At 22.1% G+C, this 22,862-nt stretch overlaps 9 protein-coding genes across 9 annotated transcripts; 5 read left to right on the top strand and 4 right to left on the bottom strand.

Moving 5' to 3' along the window:
• Positions 1–891: 891 nt before the first annotated feature.
• SRAE_2000517800 (Intraflagellar transport protein 81 homolog) lies at positions 892–2,983 on the top strand (the record flags this gene model as incomplete). The annotated part of the gene is made up of 2 exons (XM_024644158.1): positions 892–1,142; positions 1,351–2,983. The coding sequence occupies 2 exons, from the start codon at positions 892–894 to the stop codon at positions 2,981–2,983; spliced, it is 1,884 nt and encodes a 627-aa protein (XP_024509746.1).
• A 636-nt stretch (positions 2,984–3,619) lies between these two features.
• On the bottom strand, positions 3,620–4,115 carry SRAE_2000517700 (Hypothetical protein; the record flags this gene model as incomplete). Its single annotated transcript, XM_024644157.1, has 2 exons — positions 3,620–4,014; positions 4,064–4,115. 2 exons carry the CDS (start codon positions 4,113–4,115, stop codon positions 3,620–3,622), a joined length of 447 nt encoding a protein of 148 aa, XP_024509745.1.
• A 3,130-nt stretch (positions 4,116–7,245) lies between these two features.
• SRAE_2000517600 (Ragulator complex protein LAMTOR2) lies at positions 7,246–7,623 on the bottom strand (the record flags this gene model as incomplete). The annotated part of the gene is made up of 1 exon (XM_024644156.1): positions 7,246–7,623. The coding sequence occupies one exon, from the start codon at positions 7,621–7,623 to the stop codon at positions 7,246–7,248; it is 378 nt and encodes a 125-aa protein (XP_024509744.1).
• A 431-nt stretch (positions 7,624–8,054) lies between these two features.
• Positions 8,055–8,857, bottom strand: SRAE_2000517500 (Zinc finger, C2CH-type domain-containing protein; the record flags this gene model as incomplete). The annotated part of the gene is made up of 2 exons (XM_024644155.1): positions 8,055–8,642; positions 8,714–8,857. 2 exons carry the CDS (start codon positions 8,855–8,857, stop codon positions 8,055–8,057), a joined length of 732 nt encoding a protein of 243 aa, XP_024509743.1.
• Positions 8,858–10,880: 2,023 nt separating this feature from the next.
• SRAE_2000517400 (dTDP-D-glucose 4,6-dehydratase) lies at positions 10,881–12,031 on the top strand (the record flags this gene model as incomplete). The annotated part of the gene is made up of 3 exons (XM_024644154.1): positions 10,881–11,135; positions 11,188–11,768; positions 11,821–12,031. 3 exons carry the CDS (start codon positions 10,881–10,883, stop codon positions 12,029–12,031), a joined length of 1,047 nt encoding a protein of 348 aa, XP_024509742.1.
• Positions 12,032–15,635: 3,604 nt separating this feature from the next.
• Positions 15,636–18,306, top strand: SRAE_2000517300 (Pair-rule protein odd-paired; the record flags this gene model as incomplete). Its single annotated transcript, XM_024644153.1, has 3 exons — positions 15,636–16,458; positions 17,577–17,746; positions 17,920–18,306. 3 exons carry the CDS (start codon positions 15,636–15,638, stop codon positions 18,304–18,306), a joined length of 1,380 nt encoding a protein of 459 aa, XP_024509741.1.
• A 1,187-nt stretch (positions 18,307–19,493) lies between these two features.
• SRAE_2000517200 (Ubiquinol-cytochrome-c reductase complex assembly factor 1) lies at positions 19,494–20,322 on the bottom strand (the record flags this gene model as incomplete). The annotated part of the gene is made up of 2 exons (XM_024644151.1): positions 19,494–20,180; positions 20,224–20,322. 2 exons carry the CDS (start codon positions 20,320–20,322, stop codon positions 19,494–19,496), a joined length of 786 nt encoding a protein of 261 aa, XP_024509740.1.
• A 130-nt stretch (positions 20,323–20,452) lies between these two features.
• On the top strand, positions 20,453–21,736 carry SRAE_2000517100 (tRNA pseudouridine synthase A, mitochondrial; the record flags this gene model as incomplete). The annotated part of the gene is made up of 2 exons (XM_024644150.1): positions 20,453–20,647; positions 20,687–21,736. The coding sequence occupies 2 exons, from the start codon at positions 20,453–20,455 to the stop codon at positions 21,734–21,736; spliced, it is 1,245 nt and encodes a 414-aa protein (XP_024509739.1).
• A 125-nt stretch (positions 21,737–21,861) lies between these two features.
• On the top strand, positions 21,862–22,839 carry SRAE_2000517000 (U3 small nucleolar ribonucleoprotein protein IMP4; the record flags this gene model as incomplete). The annotated part of the gene is made up of 2 exons (XM_024644149.1): positions 21,862–22,152; positions 22,195–22,839. The coding sequence occupies 2 exons, from the start codon at positions 21,862–21,864 to the stop codon at positions 22,837–22,839; spliced, it is 936 nt and encodes a 311-aa protein (XP_024509738.1).
• Positions 22,840–22,862: the final 23 nt, after the last annotated feature.

Raw genomic sequence — 22,862 nt, 5'->3', positions numbered from 1 at the left:
AAAAAATTTGTAAAATTATTAGCCTAGAGAAATGGTATATATAGTTATTTATTTTTTTCAATGATATATTATTATAAAAATAAGATTTTGACAAAGTGTATTTTTTTTTTATAACAAACTGAGTAGCCGTAAACAAAAAGAAAAAAGTTTGTTTTAAAGAGGAAAATTATAATTGTTATCAGAAGTTAGATTAAGAGAAAAAAAAAATGTTACAGAATAGAAAGAGGATTCTTTTAAAGAGAGATGAAGTTGGTAGATATATTATATATCCTAGAGATAATTTTATTTTGACATTTTAGTTAATAAGAATTTTTTAAAACTTCCTTTTTAACCACTTTGCTCAAGGGATAATAAGAAAATAAAGACTTTTCCACATATTTATAAAATTAGGATTTTGTGAGAATTCTAAAAAAAAAGTTGTTTTGTATGTAATGAAAAAAATATATTTACAATAAATGAATAAAATTCTATTTTACGTAAATAAATAACTATAAAAATTATAATTATTCAGGCATAATTGATGTCAAAATTTTTAAAAATTAAATATAAATAATAAATTTTCTATCTCCATTTTTTTATAAACAAATTCTAATAAATTCAATTTTTAATTATATTCTTTTATTTTTATAAAAACTTTTTTTTTTCAAATATCCTTCAGCAAAAAAAGAAAAAATAATTAATGAATTTAAAAAATTGTTTTTTGAATATTTATTTAAATTGTATAAATATTTTTCAATTACTAGAAGTTAATTTGTCAATAATTTTAATTTGATATTAAAATAGAAAATATATTTAGTTACTATGGAAACAAAAAATATATGTCGATCATAAGTAAACATTTCATATTATAACATATTTATAATTATTTATTTTATAATTGTAATTATTATTATGTCTGTTGAAAATATTAGAAAATTAGTTACATTTTTAAATGCACCACCTTTTTCTAAAAATCTAAATTTAATTACCTTTGATAGTTTAAAAAATGATAAACTTCTTCAATTATTAAGTGATGTATTACAATGGATAACGAATGATAGTATTATTGATATACGCTCAGAATCTGCAGAAGAAACAGCTATACGAATATTTAATGCTTTACGTTTAATAAGATTTAGAGCTCCAAAAGATTTAGATGAATTGTATGTTTTAAAAAAATTTTTTTTTTTAAAATATTGTTATAAATAGTAAAAAAAAAAATTAACAAACTTTTAAATTATAAATAATTTTATAAATATTCCTTAAAACAAAAGTTTAAAAATAGGATAATTTTCTTTTTGATATATATGTTTACTATTTTGTGACATTGTTATTCTTTAACATTTTATATATATATATATTATTTTAAAGACAAGACTGGAGGACTGGTATAATTGAGGGAGAGAAATGTTATATATACCCTATCTTATATTGGGTTTTTACAAACCAAGAAAAAATCAGAGAACGTGTATATTTATCACATTATTTGACAAAAGTTAATATCCCTCCAGAATTCAAAGATGATGAGATTATTGAACTTGAAAATGAAGTTAATCAAGTTATGGAACAATTTAAAGAAACTCACAAAGCTGTTAAAGATGTTAAATTTGACAGTTTATTGATACAAGATATTAAAAATGATTTAAATACAATGAGTCAAGAAAAAGAACAATTGAATAGAAGAGTTGAAAAAGTTAAAAAAAAAGTTATGAATATAAAAGGTTATGAAAAATATTTAAAATTAGCTAAACAATTACGTATAGCTAAAGATGAGGGAACAAAATATCGAGCATTAAAATTTGAACAAGAAACATTTATTTCTAATTATAGTGGTAAAAAAAAACGCCTTGAAAGAGATATTAATGAAATAGAAAATAATATAAATAACATGAATCCATCACAATTAATAAAAGATCTTGAAGAAGAAATTGATAGTTATACATATATTTTAACAGATAAATTACAACCAGAAATAGAAAATAAGCAAAGGATAATACATGATTTGACACAAATTGCTAATATGAAAACTATTACTAAAGAAGATATTTTAGAAATGAATAAAAATATTGATAATCTTAATGCTGATATTATGAATTTAACATTAGAAAGAGATAATAAGGATGAAGCTAATGATGATAAGTTATCTATTTATAGACATCAAGCTGCTAATATTGCTAGAAAAAAAAGTGTTATGGCAGAAATACTTCAAAGAAGGAGAGAGGATCTAACTGAAGTAGAAAATGAACTCAATGAAAAAAAGAAGAGATTAAAAGAAAAATATGGTGGTGGGGAGGTTGTCAGTAGTGTTGAAATGAAAAAATATATTTCAAAATTTAGAGCTAAAACATTTGAATATAAAAAAAGAAAAGGAACAATTGATAATATGAAACGTGAAATTGGAATTTTAAATGGAACTCTTAATATTCTTAATAGAGAATGGAATATAATTAAAAAAGATAAAGAAAATAAAAAAGAAATTGTAATAGAAACAATTTTGAAGCAACCTGTCAAACCTAAAGGATATGAAAGACCTAAAACTGGAAAAGTTAAAACACGTAATGTAGATGAATTGAAAAAACTTATTAATGATATGGAAAATGAAATTGAATTTAAAAAAAATGAAGGAACAACTTTAAATGATCAATTGTTGTCTATTCATGAAAAAATAAATAGATTAAAAAAACTTTCTCAAGAGAAAGATAATGATAATGATATTATGGAAATAAATAAAATGGAAGGCCTTCTTGAAAGAATAACATCTCAGGTATCTGAAGAATCAAGGAATGTCGAAAGGCATCAGGAATATGTTAATAAAATTAAAGATGATTTACTAGTTCCATCACTTGAAAATGAAGAAAAATCATTAGAGGAAGAAAAAACTTTATTAATTAAAGAAATGGATAATTTAAGAAGACAAGAGCAATCAGTTGATCAAATTGAAATGTGGAAAGGTATACAAGAAATTTTTGATTCTAAACTTGCTTATTTTGAAAAATTTCATTAAAATGTTAAGTGTTCTTTGATAAAAACTTTTTATCATTACAAACAATGAAAAACCATATGATCTATTAATTTTAATTGAAAATAATTAAAGAAAAAAATTATAGTTATATGTTACTTTCATTTGTTCATATAAAAACATTTTTATTTATATAATAAAAAGGCATTAACAAATCATATTGATAAAAATTTTTATTTTTTCATAACGAAATAAATAAGTAAATGTACATATATTCATAGGTATAAAAACGAAAGTTAATTTTTTTTTAATAATTGTTTGTATATATGAAATTAAAAAGTGAATAATTGATATTATAAATATTGGGAATTTTTCAAAGTATAAGAAAAAAAAAAAATTCGTTTTTTGAGTTCATGTGATCATTTATATAAAAAATTATTATTATTGACATTGAAGAAGGAAATTATCTCATTGCACGTACATTTAAAAAAAAGTAATTTACTTTTTTCATGCTCTATACATTTTTGTTAAAGCTTTATACATGTAAACATATTTGTAGTTAGACATTATAAAAGAAAATCCATATAATATTGATAATATTTTTTTCTGACATAAAACCATTGTTTTTCCTTAAGTGATAAAAAAAATTTTTTTTTTGTTGATTTTTTTAATTAATTTTTTTTAAAATATTATTGGTTGCTGGATAACGTTTGGAAATGATGTTGACTGAATAATAGATGAGCATGTTTTAGTTATAGAAATATTATTATTTTTAAAATTTTTTAATTTATAATTTGAATCAGAATTTGTATCTAAATTTGATGATTTAGATGAAGCAGTACTTATTGAACTATGACCACTATCACTACCATATGATACAGAAAATGCTGAGTCCCTTCTTCCTGAGTCAAATGATTCATTAAAAGTTGCTGAGTCAACTGATATTGTATCATACTCATCTACCTCATAAATTGTTGGCATTGGTTCATAATTGTATAATTGATCAGATAAAGCACTTGGAGCCCGTTGCCTTTTATGTCTTGCAACTCTAAGTTTTTCCAATTTTTTACTATCATCTTAAAAGTAATATTTATTATATACTAAAAATAAATATTATAAACATACTTTCTTTTTTAAGAAATTTAGCAATTTTAGAAAAAAACTTTTTTTTAGACATGATTAGAAATATAATAGAATTTTTTTTATCAGAATGAAATATTTTTATAATACTATCTTTATAAGTATTATTATCAGATTTTAATTTTTTCTTGTACAACTAAAAATGAAAACTATAAAATTATATATCACACATAGACAGTTTTTTCACATTACATTTATTACGATAATAACATTTTTTATATTAAAATTATACAATTCAAAGTCAAATTACTAAAGTATTATTAAAGTAATAATAATAATTATTAAATGATAAGACATTATTTAAAAACTTATCAGTAATCAAATGGATGAAAAATAAAATAAAATTAATTTACTTACCATTATTATATATATATATATATTTATATTAAAAAATTAAGAGAATAAAGTAATTTTTTATGACGAAATATATTTAATGAGAATGCCCTTTCTTTAATATCATCAACAATTTTTTTTGTACAAGTTTTTTGTTTAATTATGTAGTAATTTAATACACCAAAAATGAATGTATTTTATGAGATGATTATTTTATAATAAGTTTTGATATGTATGGTATTTGAGCTTTGTTATCATGATTTTTAAAATCAAGGAATACAAAATAATAATTTTTTTTATTATATTAACAATATAAAAAAAAAACTAAGTGTCAGATGATAAATATATTTATCAGATAATTTTTAATAAAACAAACACTTAAAAGGTCAATATTTAGAAAAACAAATAATTATAATTGTTTAAATAATAGTTAAGTTTTTTATATGATATAAAATCAATTAAAAGCATTAAAAAGTAGTGATAAAAAAAACAGATATTTTAAATAAATAAACAATATATTAAATTTTTTAAAGAAAAAAACAAGTTCATTTATTTAAATATATTAAAAGATTTTTAAACGTAGTTAAAAAAAAATCATTATAGTAAAAATGACATCTATTTATGTAAAAAGTTCTTTAAACAATATATAGTTCAAACATCAATAAAAAAGATGAAAGAAATGTCTGATGAATAAAATAAATAATATATCATTAAAACAAGGTACTTTAAAATTTAATATAAACACAGAAGTCAATTTTGAGGATAGTAAAATATTATAATTAAATTGGGTCGTTTTTTACACTTACAAATACAATATTTACAAAAAGTACATAATAATATGCTGTAAAATGTAAAGAAATAAAGAGATACCTGGAGAAAATTTATTATTACAAATAATTTTACAATAAACAACTTTAATAATATAAGAATTATTAAATATTTACACTAAATCGAGTTAAACAAGTTATCATAATTAAAAGTACCGAAGAATAAAATGTTAAAATAATATTATGTATTAAGTACGTTTGAGGAAGTATATTATTTCATATTAACACAGGAAAGAAAAAAAAAACATTTAAGATTTGTATTATAAAATTAGTTAACTAGAAATTTATTTTATAAACATAATTTAAAAGTTTGTAATTATAGTAAATAGGTTTTAATTAATCAAATAACATAAATTCCTTCAATTCAATTTAAAGTAGTTAACTCGGTATGTTAACATTAAAAAGAAGAAAATATTAAATAAAAGAAACGAAAGGTAATAAATAAATAAAATAATAAAATTTTAATATTTTGATAATAAGTCTTGAGCATCCCCTTTTTTTTTGATAAATATATTTTAATATTAAATTCAAAACAAAATTCAAACAAAGTAATAAGTTTAAAAAAATAAACCAGTAAAATTATTTCTACGCTTTTATCTATCAAAAATACAATGATTTTTGGTGTCATGTGGATTATAAATATTACCATTATGGTATTACAAAACTAAAACTTGAATAATTACTATATTTATTTAGACGAATATTTAATATAAAGGCATTAAAATAATCAACATATATTTTAGGTATTGTATATTTCAATTTACGAAACCTTTGAAATGTGTTGTAATAGACATTTTCAGTCAATTAATTACCAGTAATTGGAAAAAGAATAAAAATAATTAAAGATATGTTTTAAGATATGTTTATTTAATATAATTCGTATTAAAAATTGATAATGATAATAAAATTATATAAAGAGAGGAATTTAAAAAATAACAAGAATGTCTTTATAAATTTTTTCTGTTTACTAATACTGAATTGAATTAACATAACTTTATATTGACAAAAAATTTACTGATCTAGTATTTATTCTACCCCGCTTCTTAATTATTTTATACTTCCAATCATCACTCTATTCTCTTTTTTATTCAAAGAAAAAATATAAAAAAAGAAAATAAAAGTGTGAGCTCGACGGGACGATAGACACATGCATCACAACATTCAAACAAAAACAATTTTTTAATACCCTTTCAAAATAGAATAAAATAAAAAACAAGTTAATAAAATATACATGATTAAAAGCTATCTTTGAGCTTGAAAGAATTTCAATCATTACTTAATAAAAGTATGTGTTACCATTAACATGACTCAGTCATGCAATAAATTTTCTTATCTCTTTGATTTTACATAAACTTTCATATCAAATATATGCATTACATTTATTTCACACTAAAAATGACACATAAAATATAAATGAATCACCATAAATGTATATTTTAGTATTGTATTATAAAAAAAATGCCGATATAACCGAGACAGGTAAAGTAATACATATATTTTTACCAATTAAAATTAATTTAAAACATTAATCAAAATAAAGAAATGGAAAAATGAAAACCAGATTCAAGAAACATGATTCTTCATTTAATAAAAAATAATACCACAAAACCATTTTCTTTTTTTTTATACTATGTACATGGGAAAAAAAAATGGTAGACGAGAAAAATCTCATTAAACAACAACCATAAAAAAAAGTATTTTATTTTTTAAATATTTCTAAAAGTAGCATGATATTTGATATTTCATTGTCATATTTACATTCAATTTTTAACCCAACTTTATTATCATGTGATAATTGTATATAAATTAAACAAGTTTTTTAATCTATTATATCATCTATAAATTATGTATAGGTACATAATAAGGTGACTTAGTTATTAATAATAATCAGTTAAAAATATGATAATATTTTTTTTTTAATTTAAAAAAAAATATTTATTTAAGTTAAAATAGAAATTTCTATACAAAAATTATACAAAATTTTAAATACAACTTTTTAAACAAAAATTATTGGTCCTTAAGAATAACATAAGAGAGTGGTTCCTTAAGTTTTTCTGCAAAAGTATGTAACTTAGAACGAATTAATCCAATAGGTGCATTTGGTTGCCCCTGTATTACGAGAATAAAATTAAGAATTTGTGTTGCTAAGATTATTGTATCATCACATTCCAAATGAAATTCAGTAAGACTTTCACGAGATACTGTTCTTTCAAATGCTTCAAATATTGAAGAGGCAAGAGATGAACAGACAGCTGCAGACACATTATCGGCTTTAGGTCCAACTTTTGCATGACAATTACCTTCTTCTGTATAAAGATATGCACCTTGGATTTCTGGTCCAACAATCATATTCATAAATTTATTAAGTTGTCTTGTACGCAACATACTACTTAAATAAACTATTATAAGATTAAACTTTAAAAAAAAAAAAAAATTCGTAGAATATAATAAAACCGTGATAAAAAAAAAGCAAAACAAAAAAAAAACAAATGTAAACAAGAAATTTATTAAAAAAAAAGAATATACAAATACTATAATATTTAAAGATAAAAAAAATATAAAATTTAAAAAGTTATGTAATATCCATAGTGTAGTAAATTAGAAATCTATCAAACACCCGAATATTTTCCAAACGTTAAAAGCAAGAAATCTTCAAAATTCATTGTAAAGCTACATCAGCAATAAACATACAACCAAAGTTGCATAGAGACAATCCATTCAAGAGATGGATAGAAATTATTTATTAAACAACTATACTAATTCTAACAAAAAAATGTACAAACAATAAGTTGGTGCGAAAAAATTGAAGATATTTTTTAATGCCGTAAATACTTTCTGAGAATTACAGAAACTCCTGGTTGTAAATTCGCAGCTTCTACCACGTGTTTAGGGACATGTTGAACTTTTATTCTCCTTGCATTAGGAGCATTACTTCCATTTAATAGAGGCATTCTTTGTGATTGAAGTATTTCTTGATTTGAATTTATTTCTTCATTTTTCATTTCTTGATTACCATTTTCAAGACCATTATTATTATGATTTTGATGATTTACTCTTTCTTCTGAATCTTCATTCATACTGTTATTATCATCTACTGTATCTTTTTCATCATATTCCTCTTTATCACTTTCTAATTTTAACTTTTTACTAGGTGGACCTTTATTATTATTTTTTCTCATAGTTGATGGACCAGAATTTCCAGAAATAGATTGATCTTTATGTTCAGAATTATTAATTTTATGTGTTACTCCAATATTTTTAACATTATTTCTATGTAAATTTTCTATATAATCAAGTTCTTCTGGTAATGGTGGAGCATTTATATACAAATGAGGAACAAAATCTTCATGAGATGGATCTGAAGAAGGTCGACCACTACGAAAATGAACACTACAAACTTTTACCTTAAAATAAAAATAAATTATTAATAATAATAAATATTATTATTGATATAAATGATTTTTAAAATTCTTACCTTTTCTTTTGGATTTATATTTCTATTTGCTAATACATATAACCACTGTATTCTCTTCATTCCTGGTTCTTTGGGAATTCCAAAAAATCTTATATTACCAAATGCATTTTTTCTATTCCACCCACAAAAGGCACAACGTTCCATTAGATTTTATTTATAAATTCTTTAGTTATTCAAGATTTTGTAGAAAGATAACTTGCTTAGAACCAAAATGAAAACCAAACACTCGTTATAAGAATTAAGTTTAAATACATTATACCAAAGTTTACACAACATAAATCGTTACAAGAAAAAATCAATAAACAGAAAATTAATTTATAATTTATACATAAAATTAAATAAAACATTAGTAAATTTGCATTATAAATTAAAGTATATAACTTTTTATTTTATAAATATATACTTTTAAAAACAAAATTCTTCAACGGCAATTGATAATTTATTTTTTATATGTAATCCATTATATTAATTAAAGAAACGATAATATATAAAAGTAATATTTATAATATTTTTTTTAAATAAAAAATTTTTTACATTCATATTAATAATTTTTTTTTTTGGTATAAATATTTTATTATATCATAAAAGAAAAAATAATAAATAAAGATTTTTATTTTGTTTAATATTCCAAAAATGTTATAAATATAATTTTAATTACTTAATATATCAAAGTTTTATAAATAAAAAAAAATTAAAATATTATTTATTTTCCTGATATTTTTGAATAGTATTAATTAACTAATGCTTTTAAGGAAATGTTTCTGAGTTAATTTCTTTTTAAAATATTTTAAAATTTATCTTGAAAATAATTTTTACATTTTTCCTTCTTTATAATTTTAGATCCGGTCTAAGAATATATCACAAAATTTTAGAATTATTTATAATATTTATTTATTATCGGTATATAGACGGTATATAAGGATAATTTTTTAAAATAAAATATAAAAAAGCTTGTTTCATAAATTTCTTTTTTTTTTTTCTTAACTACCTTGATCTTTGAGATAAATAATACATATTAGTATTATTTTCAAATGAGGATTTTTTTTTAAAATTAAAATTAAAATTTATACGATAATTATTAAGTTTAATTTATTTGTACTTTAAAATAAATTTTAATATCTACCTTTTTACGACCTGACCTGGATAAAACAATAAATCTTAATTACAATATTTTGCAACTATTTTACCATATAATCTCGTTTCTTGATAAGGATAAAACTTTAGTTTCAATTTGTAAATTTGTAATTAGAATGATGCTTTATAATAAAGAAATAATTAATATTATACAGGTAAAACAAGTTTAACATTTTAAGTTTCTCTTTCGTTTTATCCTTTTTAATACTTTTGGAAAAGATTTATAAGAAATTGAAGATTTATTACATTTTTCTACGACTTGATTATAAAAATCAACTCCCACAACCTGTGGTATAAATAATAATCGAGATATATAGAAATCAACATATATATAATTATTTACTATTCAAGTTATTTTCTTAATCATAATATACATTTTTTTTAATATCATACATCAATGACAGAGATGTTAATAATAAGATGAAGAAAATATATGATATATCTATTAACTTTATCAAAAAGTTTTCTTTTTTTTTGTGTTAATAAATATATAATTCACTTTTTATTTTTTTTTCCTTTTTTCTTCAACTTGTTTGATTACCATTTTTAGTAGTATAATAACCACCAATATTTACTGTTATTTTGTTGAATTAATTTAAAATATTAAGAAAAGTTTCTCTATTATCAGTAGAGATATTTAATATCGTGGTATCTTTTTTAAATATATTATTTACGTAAAGGTAATTAATCTATATAAAGTAAATGTTTATACAATTACAAATTAATGTCTTTTAGACATAATTATATATTTTGTTGTGATATCAGTACACATAATATATTATTGTAATGGCGTTAATTGTCTCCTCTGGAATGATATGAAATGGTTGATAGTCATATAAATGTCTACACCGGGGTCAGAAGAGAGTGAAGATTTTTATCATGTATTATATAATCATGACTTACTTAATTTAAAATATTTCATTTTAGTGAATCATTCTTTGCTAACGTTTATATAAGATATTAATAAGATTTTCATTTACAATCATAAAATGATTATCAAAACATTATTGATAATAATTTTTTATAGATTTTGATGTTCTCTATATCTCCAAATCATACTCCTAAAAATTTACTCGTTACTGGAGGTTGTGGTTTCATTGGATCAAATTTTGTCAATTATATTTTTGACAAATGGTCTGAAACTAAAATTGTCAATTTTGATAAAATAGCTTTTGGTGCTAATGAAAGACATATTGAAGAGAAAATAAAAAATTCTGGAAGATATGTTTTTATTAAAGATACTTTATGTAATCAATCTTCCGTTGAAAGTGCACTTCGAGAACATAATGTAAGTTGATAATATGATTAAAATTAATATTTAATAATAATTTATTTTTAAGATTGATACAATCATTCATTTTGCTGCTGTAACACATGTAGATGATTCATATTCTGATAGAATTGGAACTATTCAAGAAAATGTTATCTCAACAACAGCTCTTCTAGAGGCTGTTAATAAATGGGGACATTTAAAAAGATTTGTACATATTTCAACTGATGAAGTTTATGGAGATTCTCATAATGACAAAACACCAAAAAGTGAAAAATCTTTAATGAATCCTACCAATCCCTATGCTGCAAGTAAGGCTGCCTGTGAAGTAATTGTTAATTCTTATCATCATTCATATAAATTACCATATGTTATGGTTAGAATGAATAATGTTTATGGTCCAAGACAAGCATATTCTAAATTAATTCCAAAATTTACTAAACTTGCTTTAGAAGGTGATCCATATCCACTTATGGGAGATGGAATGCATTCTAGATCATGGATGTATGTTGATGATTGTGCTGAAGCAATTAAAAGAGTTACAGAAAAGGGAAGAATTGCTCAAATATATAATATTGGAACAGAATTTGAAAAAGCCAATCTTCATTTAACACATCAAATTCATAATATTGTCAATACTTTAGTTAATAGGTATTTATTATTTTTAAAAAATAACATTAATAATATTTATTATTATTTTAAGGGAAAACACAGAACCAAAATTTACTTATATTCCAGATCGACCATATCATGATCGTCGGTATTATATTGATTTTTCAAAGATTCACAATGAATTAAACTGGTCCTGTACCACACCATTTGAAGATGGACTTAGTAAAACTATAACTTATTATGTCAAAGAACATTTAGACAATTTGAGCTTAATGAACAATAACCAACGTATTCAAGGATAATTTAATACGTGTATATTTTTATAGAAAAAAAAAATAATATCATATTACAGTTGATAATTTTTTAAGTAGAATGCTTATATGTTCTCATTTTTTAGATTTAATTTTTAAAAATTGCTTCATTATTATATATTTTTAAATTATGAAATAATTTACAAAGAAATTTTTTTTAAAAAAGATTAAATTTTATTTATTTTATAAATTTATTTTTATAAATATTTAACTGTCTTTCATTTTTAAATTAGCCAAAAGGTTTTTTTTTTAACAATATTTATTAACTATTAAATAAATTTCTTTTTTAACACATTCTTCAAATATTGATTTTTCACACCTATTAAATGTATAATATTAAATATTTCTATAGAAATAATTGAATTATATAACTTATAATATAATTCATTAACTTTTTATTAATGAATTCTTTATTATAAATATGCCAACTTTATTTTACAAATATTTGATTAAGCATCTAACTATAGATATCCTCCAGGATAACTGTCAGTTAATTGAATAGGTAAAGAATAGTAGTATTATAATAATTTGATGGAATGTTAAGAAGATATATAAAATTATTAAAGTATATTATTCAATGTAATAAGTAGTATTGATATTATAATAAGTAGATGATCCTTTAAATTTTTAAACATCTTATAAATGTTTTAAAATAACTGTAGGCAGATGGTTGACCTTATATTTATATATAATCAAATCAGCTTACCATCAATTATTAACATACAATTACAGTAATCTTTAATTGTTAAATTTTTTTTTAATACTATAAAAGTATAATCATGATTGAGGAAAACATTTTTTTTTTACGCAACAATTGGTAAAATTAAGTCATCCATTAATATATATTTTTTACGTAACAACAAAACTTTTTATTGTTTATTATCAAAAGAGGACAATAATAGTCAATGAATGAATAAGATTATATTATAAAATAAGAAAGAAAGTAATTAACACCTTTAAACATGGAGAGATTAAACAAATCTTTTTTTTTTTTGACTAAGTCTATTATTAGAAAGTGACCAATTAACAGTGCATAACTTTTAGGGATTGTGTTAATTGTAATCCTTTACTAATTACCGAATCAATTTCACACTTATTGTCTCGAAGATATTCAACAAAAAAAATACCAAAACATCTGTTCTCACATTTCAAAATGTTTAAAAAGTAATAATATTATTTAATTATTACCGACAATTACTATAATAGTTACTGAATAAATGGCAAAATTTTATTATAATTATAATATATTTATATTGTTAAATTAAAAAGTAAACTTTAATAAACAACTCTTTTTTTCTTAAGGGAGAAAGTCACTTTTAAAATATATTTAACAAAACATGGAACCCTACTGTGTTTTGATAAAAATGATCCTTTTTTGTTAATTGTTCTTTTATATATTTTTATATAAAGGTAGTTTATATTGTTAAAGTAAACTTTGTCAAATAAATTTTTAGCATTAAAATAACCTGAAGTTAAAAAGAATATATATATATATATATGTGTAGAACATAAAAATAATTTCTACTAAATTTAGTAATTCTTTTTTCATATGCAAATGAATCACATATATCTATTTAAATGATATTAGAATTTTTATTTATTAATTTTATAAAGAAATTATAGTTAAATTAAATTAAATATATAAATAAAATTAGAAAAATAAATAAAGAGGAGATCAAATACTTTTGTAGTATCAATCATATTAAAGATAATCAGATTTATGTTTTATGAGGTTACTATTACTCTCCCAACCAATTCACATGATTCATCTAAAGAATGGCATAATAGAAAAAAGGTACCATCAAAGTTTAATAAATATACTATGAAAACCTTGAAAATATTTGAATTTTTATTTTAAATAACTATAAAATGGTAATTTTTATAAATAGTTATAAAGTTGATTTAACTGTTAATACATAAAATTACCACATTCTTTTTGATGTAAGAAGAATACTTATTAAAATAAATGTTTCCCTCTTTTAAATTCATATAGTATATATAAATTGTAGTAGATTATTTTTAAAAATAAAAAAAAAAACTTATTATACCATAATTCATCATTCTCTTCCCTCCAGCCGATATAATGTTAATTATTTTTATTGTTTATGAATAATTCTTTTTCTTTAAGTTTATTGTTTAGTTGAAAAAAAAAGTTATTTATAAGAATTCAAAAATTAAAAGTAAAGTGTACTTTTTTTTTAAATTAATATTTTAACACTTTAAGGATACTGTAATATGTAGTTTTTAAAGTTATTCTCATTTAATGTTAAAATAAATGATGAAATCTCATGTCATTGATACCCTAAAATATATATCATATCTTTGTATTACAAAAAAACATATGTTTTGATATGAGAATCGGATATTGTTGAATATAATAACTAGGAAGTAAACACGTGTTTTCTCAATACATATTTATGTTTCTTAAGGCTTTATTTTTTTTTTACAAACAAATGCTTTCAATATTATATATATATTTTATTTTTATTTTGCAAATTTTAAATGTTAAAAAAAAAAAATAGTACGATTATTAATGTTTATCAATTTCTCAAAAATTAATTAGCTTTATTTAATGTGTTATGTTTTCAAAGATATAAAAATTTGTAAAAGTTATGTTTACAAGATTGTTAAAATGCCGAAGACGGCAGTTGTTTTGAATGTGAAGGGAATTACATTGTATACTGTCTTTAGGATACAGCGGTTTTTTTCATTGCTTTTTTTTGTGTAACAATGACTGAGAAAATATTTCTACTTATTATTCTTTTTCTTATCATCAATTTTTTTTTTTAATTTAAAAGATATATCATGTTGTTATGTAAAAATTATTTCTTATAAATTACCAAATTATAATTAATAACAAAGGTTAATGAGGTTTATAATAATGAAGATATATAAAAGAAATTTTAACTATAAATCATTTATTAATTTTATATCATTTGAAAGAAAAGGTGAGATTTAAGATAAGAAGAGAAGAGTTAATTAAGAATGTAATAACTATTATGAAATATAAAATTAATAAACATTCTTATGACTATTTCATTGATATCATAAAAAAAATATATATAGATAATAAAGTTGATATTTAAATTTTAAAAGTTTAAAAAAAAATTATACTTAAGGTAAATATTTATAAGTTTCACATAACCCTTCCCTTAGAGAAAAAAAACTTAACATTTTTCCATATTTTATCTTTTGTGGTTGCGCCTCTTAATGGTGTAAAAGTTGTAATATAGAACATGTAAATGCTAAAGAAACGTACTCGCCTCTTCTATAAATTTAAACTCCTCCTACTATCTTAGAAGTACTATAATAAGAAGAATATGACTTTCATGTCAAATATAATAACAATTCATATCCAACAGAGCTAAGCTCCAGTCGGTGGTCTAATAGTTTGTCAATTTTATTTTTATACTAAACCTGATATTAATAATCAGCTTTTTATTAATATAGACAGAAAAAGAAAATTATTATTGTTAAATTATATACCTTTCTTTATATCTTCAAAATATCGTTTTTAATTTTCCTAAAAACGATTTATTTTCTACTTTAAATATTTGCCATATTTTAAATATTTACCATAAGGCACTGGGATATCATGTTGAGTGTGACTGGTGTTCCTGGTGGTAGTAATGGTGCCCTATCTGAGTATATTAGTGGTGATCATAATATTCCTTCAAACAATACTTCCTGCACTGGGGGGATTTCATCAACAGATTCAAATTTAACATTTTCATTACAATATAAATTTAATGGAACAAATAATCCATATCATAATACTTTTCCTGCTGGGAATGGATGTGGACCACAAAATATGATACCATCATATAATATTGCTATTTTACCAACAACAAGTGGTAATGGATGGTCTTCTTCATCAGCTACAAATACAACAATATCCTCTGACTCCTCAAATTCTTCTCCTGCAACATCACCATTAACAAATTCTTCTATTTATTATCCTAATACTGTACCATTATCACAATCATATTATAGTTGTGGACAATCATTTACAAATATGCAAAATTCATACTATACAACACCATCAACAACCATTCCATCATATCCAACATTTTCATTTCCAGGAAATGGTATACCACCTCATGGAATACCAAAAATTATAAATGAAAAATATTGTTGTCAATGGTTAATGTCACCAAATAAAGAATGTGGAATAATATTTTATAATTTAAGAGAAATTGTTGATCATTTATCTCATGATCATTTAGGTAGTCAAGATTTTGTTGAGTATGTCTGTCAATGGAAAGATTGTACAAGACATGGAAAAGCTTTTAAAGCAAAATATAAACTTGTTAATCATTTACGTGTTCATACAGGTGAAAGACCATTTGAATGTGAATATTGTAAAAAATTATTTGCCAGAAGTGAAAATTTAAAAATTCATAAAAGAATACATTCGGGTAAGTCAATTTTTTTTGTTATTTTTTTTTTTTGTCATTTTATAAAAATTGAAAACAATTATTAAATGAGGGTAATTAAAATTTTTAACTCATAATCAGTATATCTATTGCGTAATATCAATTTTAGTAGATTAAATACATAACTCTCATCATATATTAATTCTTTTTATAATAAGGCATCACTTCTTTAAACTACTAAATAAAATACATGATGAAAATAATTTGAAGAATAAGATAATCTAATGTCAATTAGTTTAAACTTTTACTTATGTTAGTGTTAAACATCTTTATTGCATAACTATTTATTATAACACTTACTTGTCTAGTACTCATCTAATTTAATAGTTAAAATAATAATTTTAATATAATTTTTTAAGTAGGATATATTTTAAAGTTAAGAGGTAGTACTTGAAAATTAATATATTAAAATAGTATAAATATAAAAAATTTAAACCAGATGCCAGAAATGTTTGAAAAGTAGGTACTTTTATAACAGTTACCATTTTTGGCACATCTTTCAATCTCTTATATAACATGTCTCATGACATTTCAAGAGGACAAAGGAACAGATTTAAAATTTTATTAAACTTCTAACCACATCATTAATCAGAAAAAATCTGTTATTTTAATGAAATAAGATATTTTAATTTGTTATTTTGATGAAACTCCATCAAACAGATGCAAAATATATATAATATTAAATATTTATATATTTTAAATCTATTAACAATAATTGAAATATTAAATTATTCTATTGTTACAGTAATTTATTTAAATATATTATTAGTTATAAGAAGGTAAAATCTTATTTCTATAGTACTATTTAAATTATAAATCTTTTGTTCTCTTTTCTTTTATATAAATTGAAATAAGGAATATATATATTTATTTATATATATATATTATAAAGATAAAAGATAAAAGAGTTTGTAAGCTTTTTTCTTTTAAATACTGTGATAATTATAGAAAAGCAGTTTATAATAATTAATATTGTAAAATGTTTAAGCAGGTGAATTTATCTTTCTATTTATACATAAACATACATATAATTAGTGAATTAAAAAAAATATATATTTAAACCATTTAACACATTTTAATTTAATTATTTTTTTTTTTAGGAGAAAAACCTTTTAAATGTAATCATCCTGGATGTGATAGAACATTTGCTAATAGTTCTGATAGAAAAAAACATATGCATGTTCATACAAATTCTAAACCATATTTTTGTAGATATGGAGGTTGTGATAAAAGTTATACACATCCAAGTTCTTTAAGAAAACATATGAAAGTAAGTTTTTGGCACATTAATTTTAATATTAATATGGCAAACAATCAGATTAGAAGAAATAAGATTATCTTCTAACATGCTAAGTTGATGCCATCAATTTATATAGCAATTAATAATTATTCTTAATTACTTCCTAACAAATTTATAACTAATATAATCTGATCATTTTGTAGGCTCACGAGAAAGGATCAATTTTTGGAAACAGTAATTCACCATTATCTACTAATAAAGAATTAGATGATAGTAGTGATTCAGGTCACGTCTCAGCTACATCACCTCAAACAGCAGAAAATAGTTTTAATGGAAATCATTTAAAAAAAGATTCAATTAATAGTGATATGTTAAATTATAATCAACAAACAGATCAAAGAAATTTACAATTTGTTCATCAACAACAATATACAAATTTAAATAATCAAAATTTTGGTAATACAATTTTATCAAATAATCTTGAAAATACTTTTCCTAATCATAATCAATCTTTACCTCATCATTTTGTTCCACCAAACTTTGCTGTACCAGATATTTACAATTATTCTATTAAACAAGAATTTTTTTAATAAATAAATTTGAAAACAATTCATGTACGGTGTAAAGTAGCCTTAGAAACAGTATATAAAATAGAAGTTTATTAATTTTTTTAATATTATTAAACTTTTATTTCTTTGTAGATACTTTCTTTTTTTTTTTTATCTAATTTTTATCTTAGTTTTATTAATTATTTTATTAGCAATTTGAAAAAAATTTTTAGTTATCATTTCATTTAAATTAACTTATAAACTATTGTAAAATAAAAAAAAATACCGTCTTATTTATTAAAGTTTTTTTTTAAAAGGTCATTTATGATTGATGACGTAATATTGTTTTAATATGGTAGTTTAGTTAACTAAAAAATGAAGATATTTATTTGAGATACCGGCTTAACATAAATATTACATCATTAAATGTAAGTTTGTCTTAATAGGTAAAAGGTTCTTGACAGGTAATTGTAGGTGAGAAACATCAATTGTAACAGTATAATAAAGGTATCTTGACAAAATTAACACTTTTCATTATATTTATAGATAATATTTGAATAACACTGTATATTTGTTTTAACTTTTGATCATTACTATAAAATTATAAAACTTACTGTAATTAAATCTTCATACATTATCAGATATCATATCTTTTTTTTTTAAATAAATACAACAAGAATGTTTAAAGAATCATTAATTATATTCTTTACTGAAATCTTATATCATTAAATTAAAATTTTAGGTTGTTGAAATATAAATTATATCAAACTTCGTTTATTTAACTAACTGACAGCGGGTGTCATGATATAATTTAAATTCCTTTTAGTGAAACCGCCATCAAAGTAAAAAGATAAGGTGGAAATGTCATGTAGGTAGAAATAAATTAAGATAATATTTATTGTGTGAATCTTTTTATGTTATAATAAAAAAATAATAGTTAATCTAAGAAACTATTAAATTTATTTCTTAAAATGTTATTTATTAATAAAACATTTTTTGTATAATGTAGAAACATTTAATAATTTAAAGGCAAATTTTATAGAAATAACTTGTTTTTTTTTAAAAATATAAAATAAATTTATTATAAAAATAATACCTAAATAATTTTTAAAGAACTATTAGAAGATAATATTTTCTAGACCTATTAAAGAATAAACCAATTTTTAGTTAATTTATAACAAAATCAAACAACTATCATTTTAGAAAGTATGCCTTAATCATTGAAAAATTTATTCTATGGCTTTTCTTCCTTTTAATTGTCTCCATTGAGAAATTCCATTAACTAACAATTCTCCAGTTTCTAGTGAATCAAGATATGCAACTGTACTGCGAATATACATAACAACACTAGCTAAACAAATTGGATCAATTTCCTTTGATACATATAAATTTCTCCATACAGCACCAGCAAGATCAACATCATTCTTAAGAAATCCTTCATCATATTCAAATAATGTTTGTACATATAAACCATGCATTTTTCTTATGTCTTTTTTTGAATTTAATTTCATATTTATTTCTTGTGATACCAACTTTAATCTTGTATCTATATCATGCCACATAACTGAAAGTAAAGTTGTTCTAAATCTTTCATAAGAATAATAATCCATTGATAAATGAATTCTCATTAAAACCATCCATACATGCATTAATGTAAGTTTATACCATGAAGCAAATGTATCTGGAAGACCAAATTTTTCTTGTAAACCAATAAATGGAAAATTGTTAGCGCAACAAAAATATAATTGTCCAGCACTTTTATCTAATAAAAGTCTTGTTTCTTGATCCAATGGTGTTTTTTTAAACAAATGATACTTTGCTATAGTTATTGCCTTTCTTATTTTTTCTGGAATTTTAGATTGAGGTTTTTGCATTTCTTTTTCCACAAATTCTTCAATAGACAAAGGCTTATATCCCTATAATATTTTGACCACAATTAATAGTTGTACAAATTTTTACCTCTTTTTTTACTGGAACATTATTCTTATAAATTGTACTGGAAATATGTCTTGTACTATTTAATCCAAGTATCCTTCTAGCTGCTAAAGTTGTTATCATTTTAAGATGATATTTTTTCAAAAGGTGTACATGTTGTTCCAAATGCTTTGTAATGCTTTATCTTGAAGCGAGAGATTTATTTATAATGTTACGAATATTTTTTAAATTACTTTCTAGTTTTAAATTTAAAATGCCAAGTCATTTAAATAAAAATTCTAAAAATGAAAATAATCTTCATAAAGTAATTTCTGGAAAAGTAGAAAAACCTTCTATAGAAACAAATGAAATTGTTAAAGTTATTGAACAACAAAAAGATAGGAAACCTGTAGTACGGAAATATGCTATGTTATTAGCTTATCAAGGAAAAAATTATTTTGGAATGCAGGTAAGTTAATATTAATTTATAATTTTATTAAATTTCAAGATTCAAAAAGATCAATGTACTATTGAACAAAAGATATTTGAAGGTCTTTATAAATGTGGTTTTATAACAGAACAACAAAAAAATGATCCATATAGTTTTTATTTCCAACGAGCTGCAAGAACTGATAAAGCTGTTTCTGCTGTTAAACAAACATGTTCAATGTTTTTACCTAGAGATCACAATGTGCAGGTTGATGGGCATGTAAAAATGAATGAACATATGCCATCAGACATTAAAATTCTTGGTTTTCGTTTAGCAACTAAAAGTTTTCATTCTCAAAAAGATTGTAGTTCAAGAACTTATTCTTATACAGTTCCTTCATATACTTTTGCTCCATTAAATGAATTAACAAATGATAATTATAGAATTACAGAAGAAAGAATAAAAGAAATAGACGAAATTCTTTCCATATACAAAGGTACTCATAATTTTTATAATTATACAAGTAAACGTGATAGTGGCGATAAAAGTTGTTGGAGATATATAATCAATTTTTATACAGGAAAGCCATTTATTTATAAGGATTCACTTCACGAGAAAGACCATGAATTTATAACATTATATATTCAGGGTCAAAGTTTTATGCTTCATCAAATAAGAAAAATGGTTGGAATGGTTATTGCAGTTTTAAGAGGATTTACTTTTAAAAGTGAAATTCAAAGATCTTTTGAAACTGAACGTATGGATATACCAAAAGCTCCAGGACTAGGACTTGTTCTTGAAAAAGTTCATTATACTAGCTATGATAAAAAATGGAAAAATAGCCATCCAACATTAGATGACTGGGGTGAAGAAATTGAACAAGAAGTGGAAAAATTAAAAACAACTCTAGTGTATAAAGAAATTCTTGATACAGAATGTTTTAAATTTAATATGATGCAATGGTTAAGTGATATGGATAAACATACTTTCTCAACTGATCCAACGTTAGAATGTACTGTTGATAAAGATCTTACTGGTATTCAAAAGGCAAGGATTCTTTTAGAAGGTAATTCTGAGACCATCAAGGATCCAATTAATTCTGAAAAAGTAGAAACCAATGCTTGTTAATAATTTTTTGTTGGTTTTTTGTTGCTAAATAATAATTATTTGTTCTTACAAAGATTTTCTTTTTATTTATTACACTTTGGAGAAATGTTCTTACATTTAAATTTTATAATTTATAATTAAAAAGTATGCTACGCCGTGAAGCTCGCCTTCGTCGTGAATATGCTCTTAGAAAAATTACTGAGGAAAAACAAAAAGCTATTGAATCTAAACGAGAGCGTGTTCGACAAGCTCTACAAAATAATACACCTATTCCCAGTGATTTAAAAAATGAAGCTGTAGATTTGATAAAAGATATTGAATGGGGAGATGAAGACAATGCATTGGATGATGAATATAGGTGGGCTGGTGTAACAGATCCAAAAGTTGTTATTACAACATCAAGAGATCCTTCTTCTAAATTAAAACAGTTTGCTGCTGTAAGTTATTTTATATTTATTTCAATTAATTATTTTTTTTAGGAAATGCGTTTAATGTTTCCAAATGCTCAAAGAATTAACAGAGGAGGTTATGATATTAAAACATTGGTTCAAGCTTGTCGAGTGAATGACGTAACAGATATTATTGTTCTTTCAGAAACAAGAGGTGTTCCTGATGGTTTAGTTGTTTCACATTTACCTTATGGTCCAACATGTTTCTTTAATATATGTAATGTAGTTCTTCGACATGATATTCCAGATGCAATAAAAGTATCCGAACAATATCCTCATCTTATATTTAACAAAATGAATTCTAAAATAGGAAAACGTGTTACATCAATTTTAAAACACTTATTCCCTGTTCCAAAACCTGATTCTAAAAGAATTATTACTTTTTCTAATTCAGATGATTATATTTCATTTCGCCATCATAATTATACAAAAGAAAATAAAGGGCAAATAGAATTAACAGAAGTTGGTCCACGTTTTGAGATGAAACCATATTCTATCAAGTTGGGAACTCTTGAAAATATGGTAGCATCTAAAACAGAATGGGTTTTAAGGCCTTATATGAGAAGTGCAAGACACCGTCAAATTTTATCTTTAAATGATGATGAGGAACAAGAACTTGAAGAGGCAAAAGTTGCAGAAGAGAAAAAGAAGGAAAAAGCAGAAAAAAAATTGTAAATATTATTTTATTTTTAGTTGTA

Source organism: Strongyloides ratti (genome assembly GCF_001040885.1).
Source record: "Strongyloides ratti genome assembly S_ratti_ED321, chromosome : 2".
NCBI lineage: Eukaryota > Metazoa > Nematoda > Chromadorea > Rhabditida > Strongyloididae > Strongyloides > Strongyloides ratti.
This window is presented reverse-complemented; position numbering and strand designations above follow the sequence as displayed.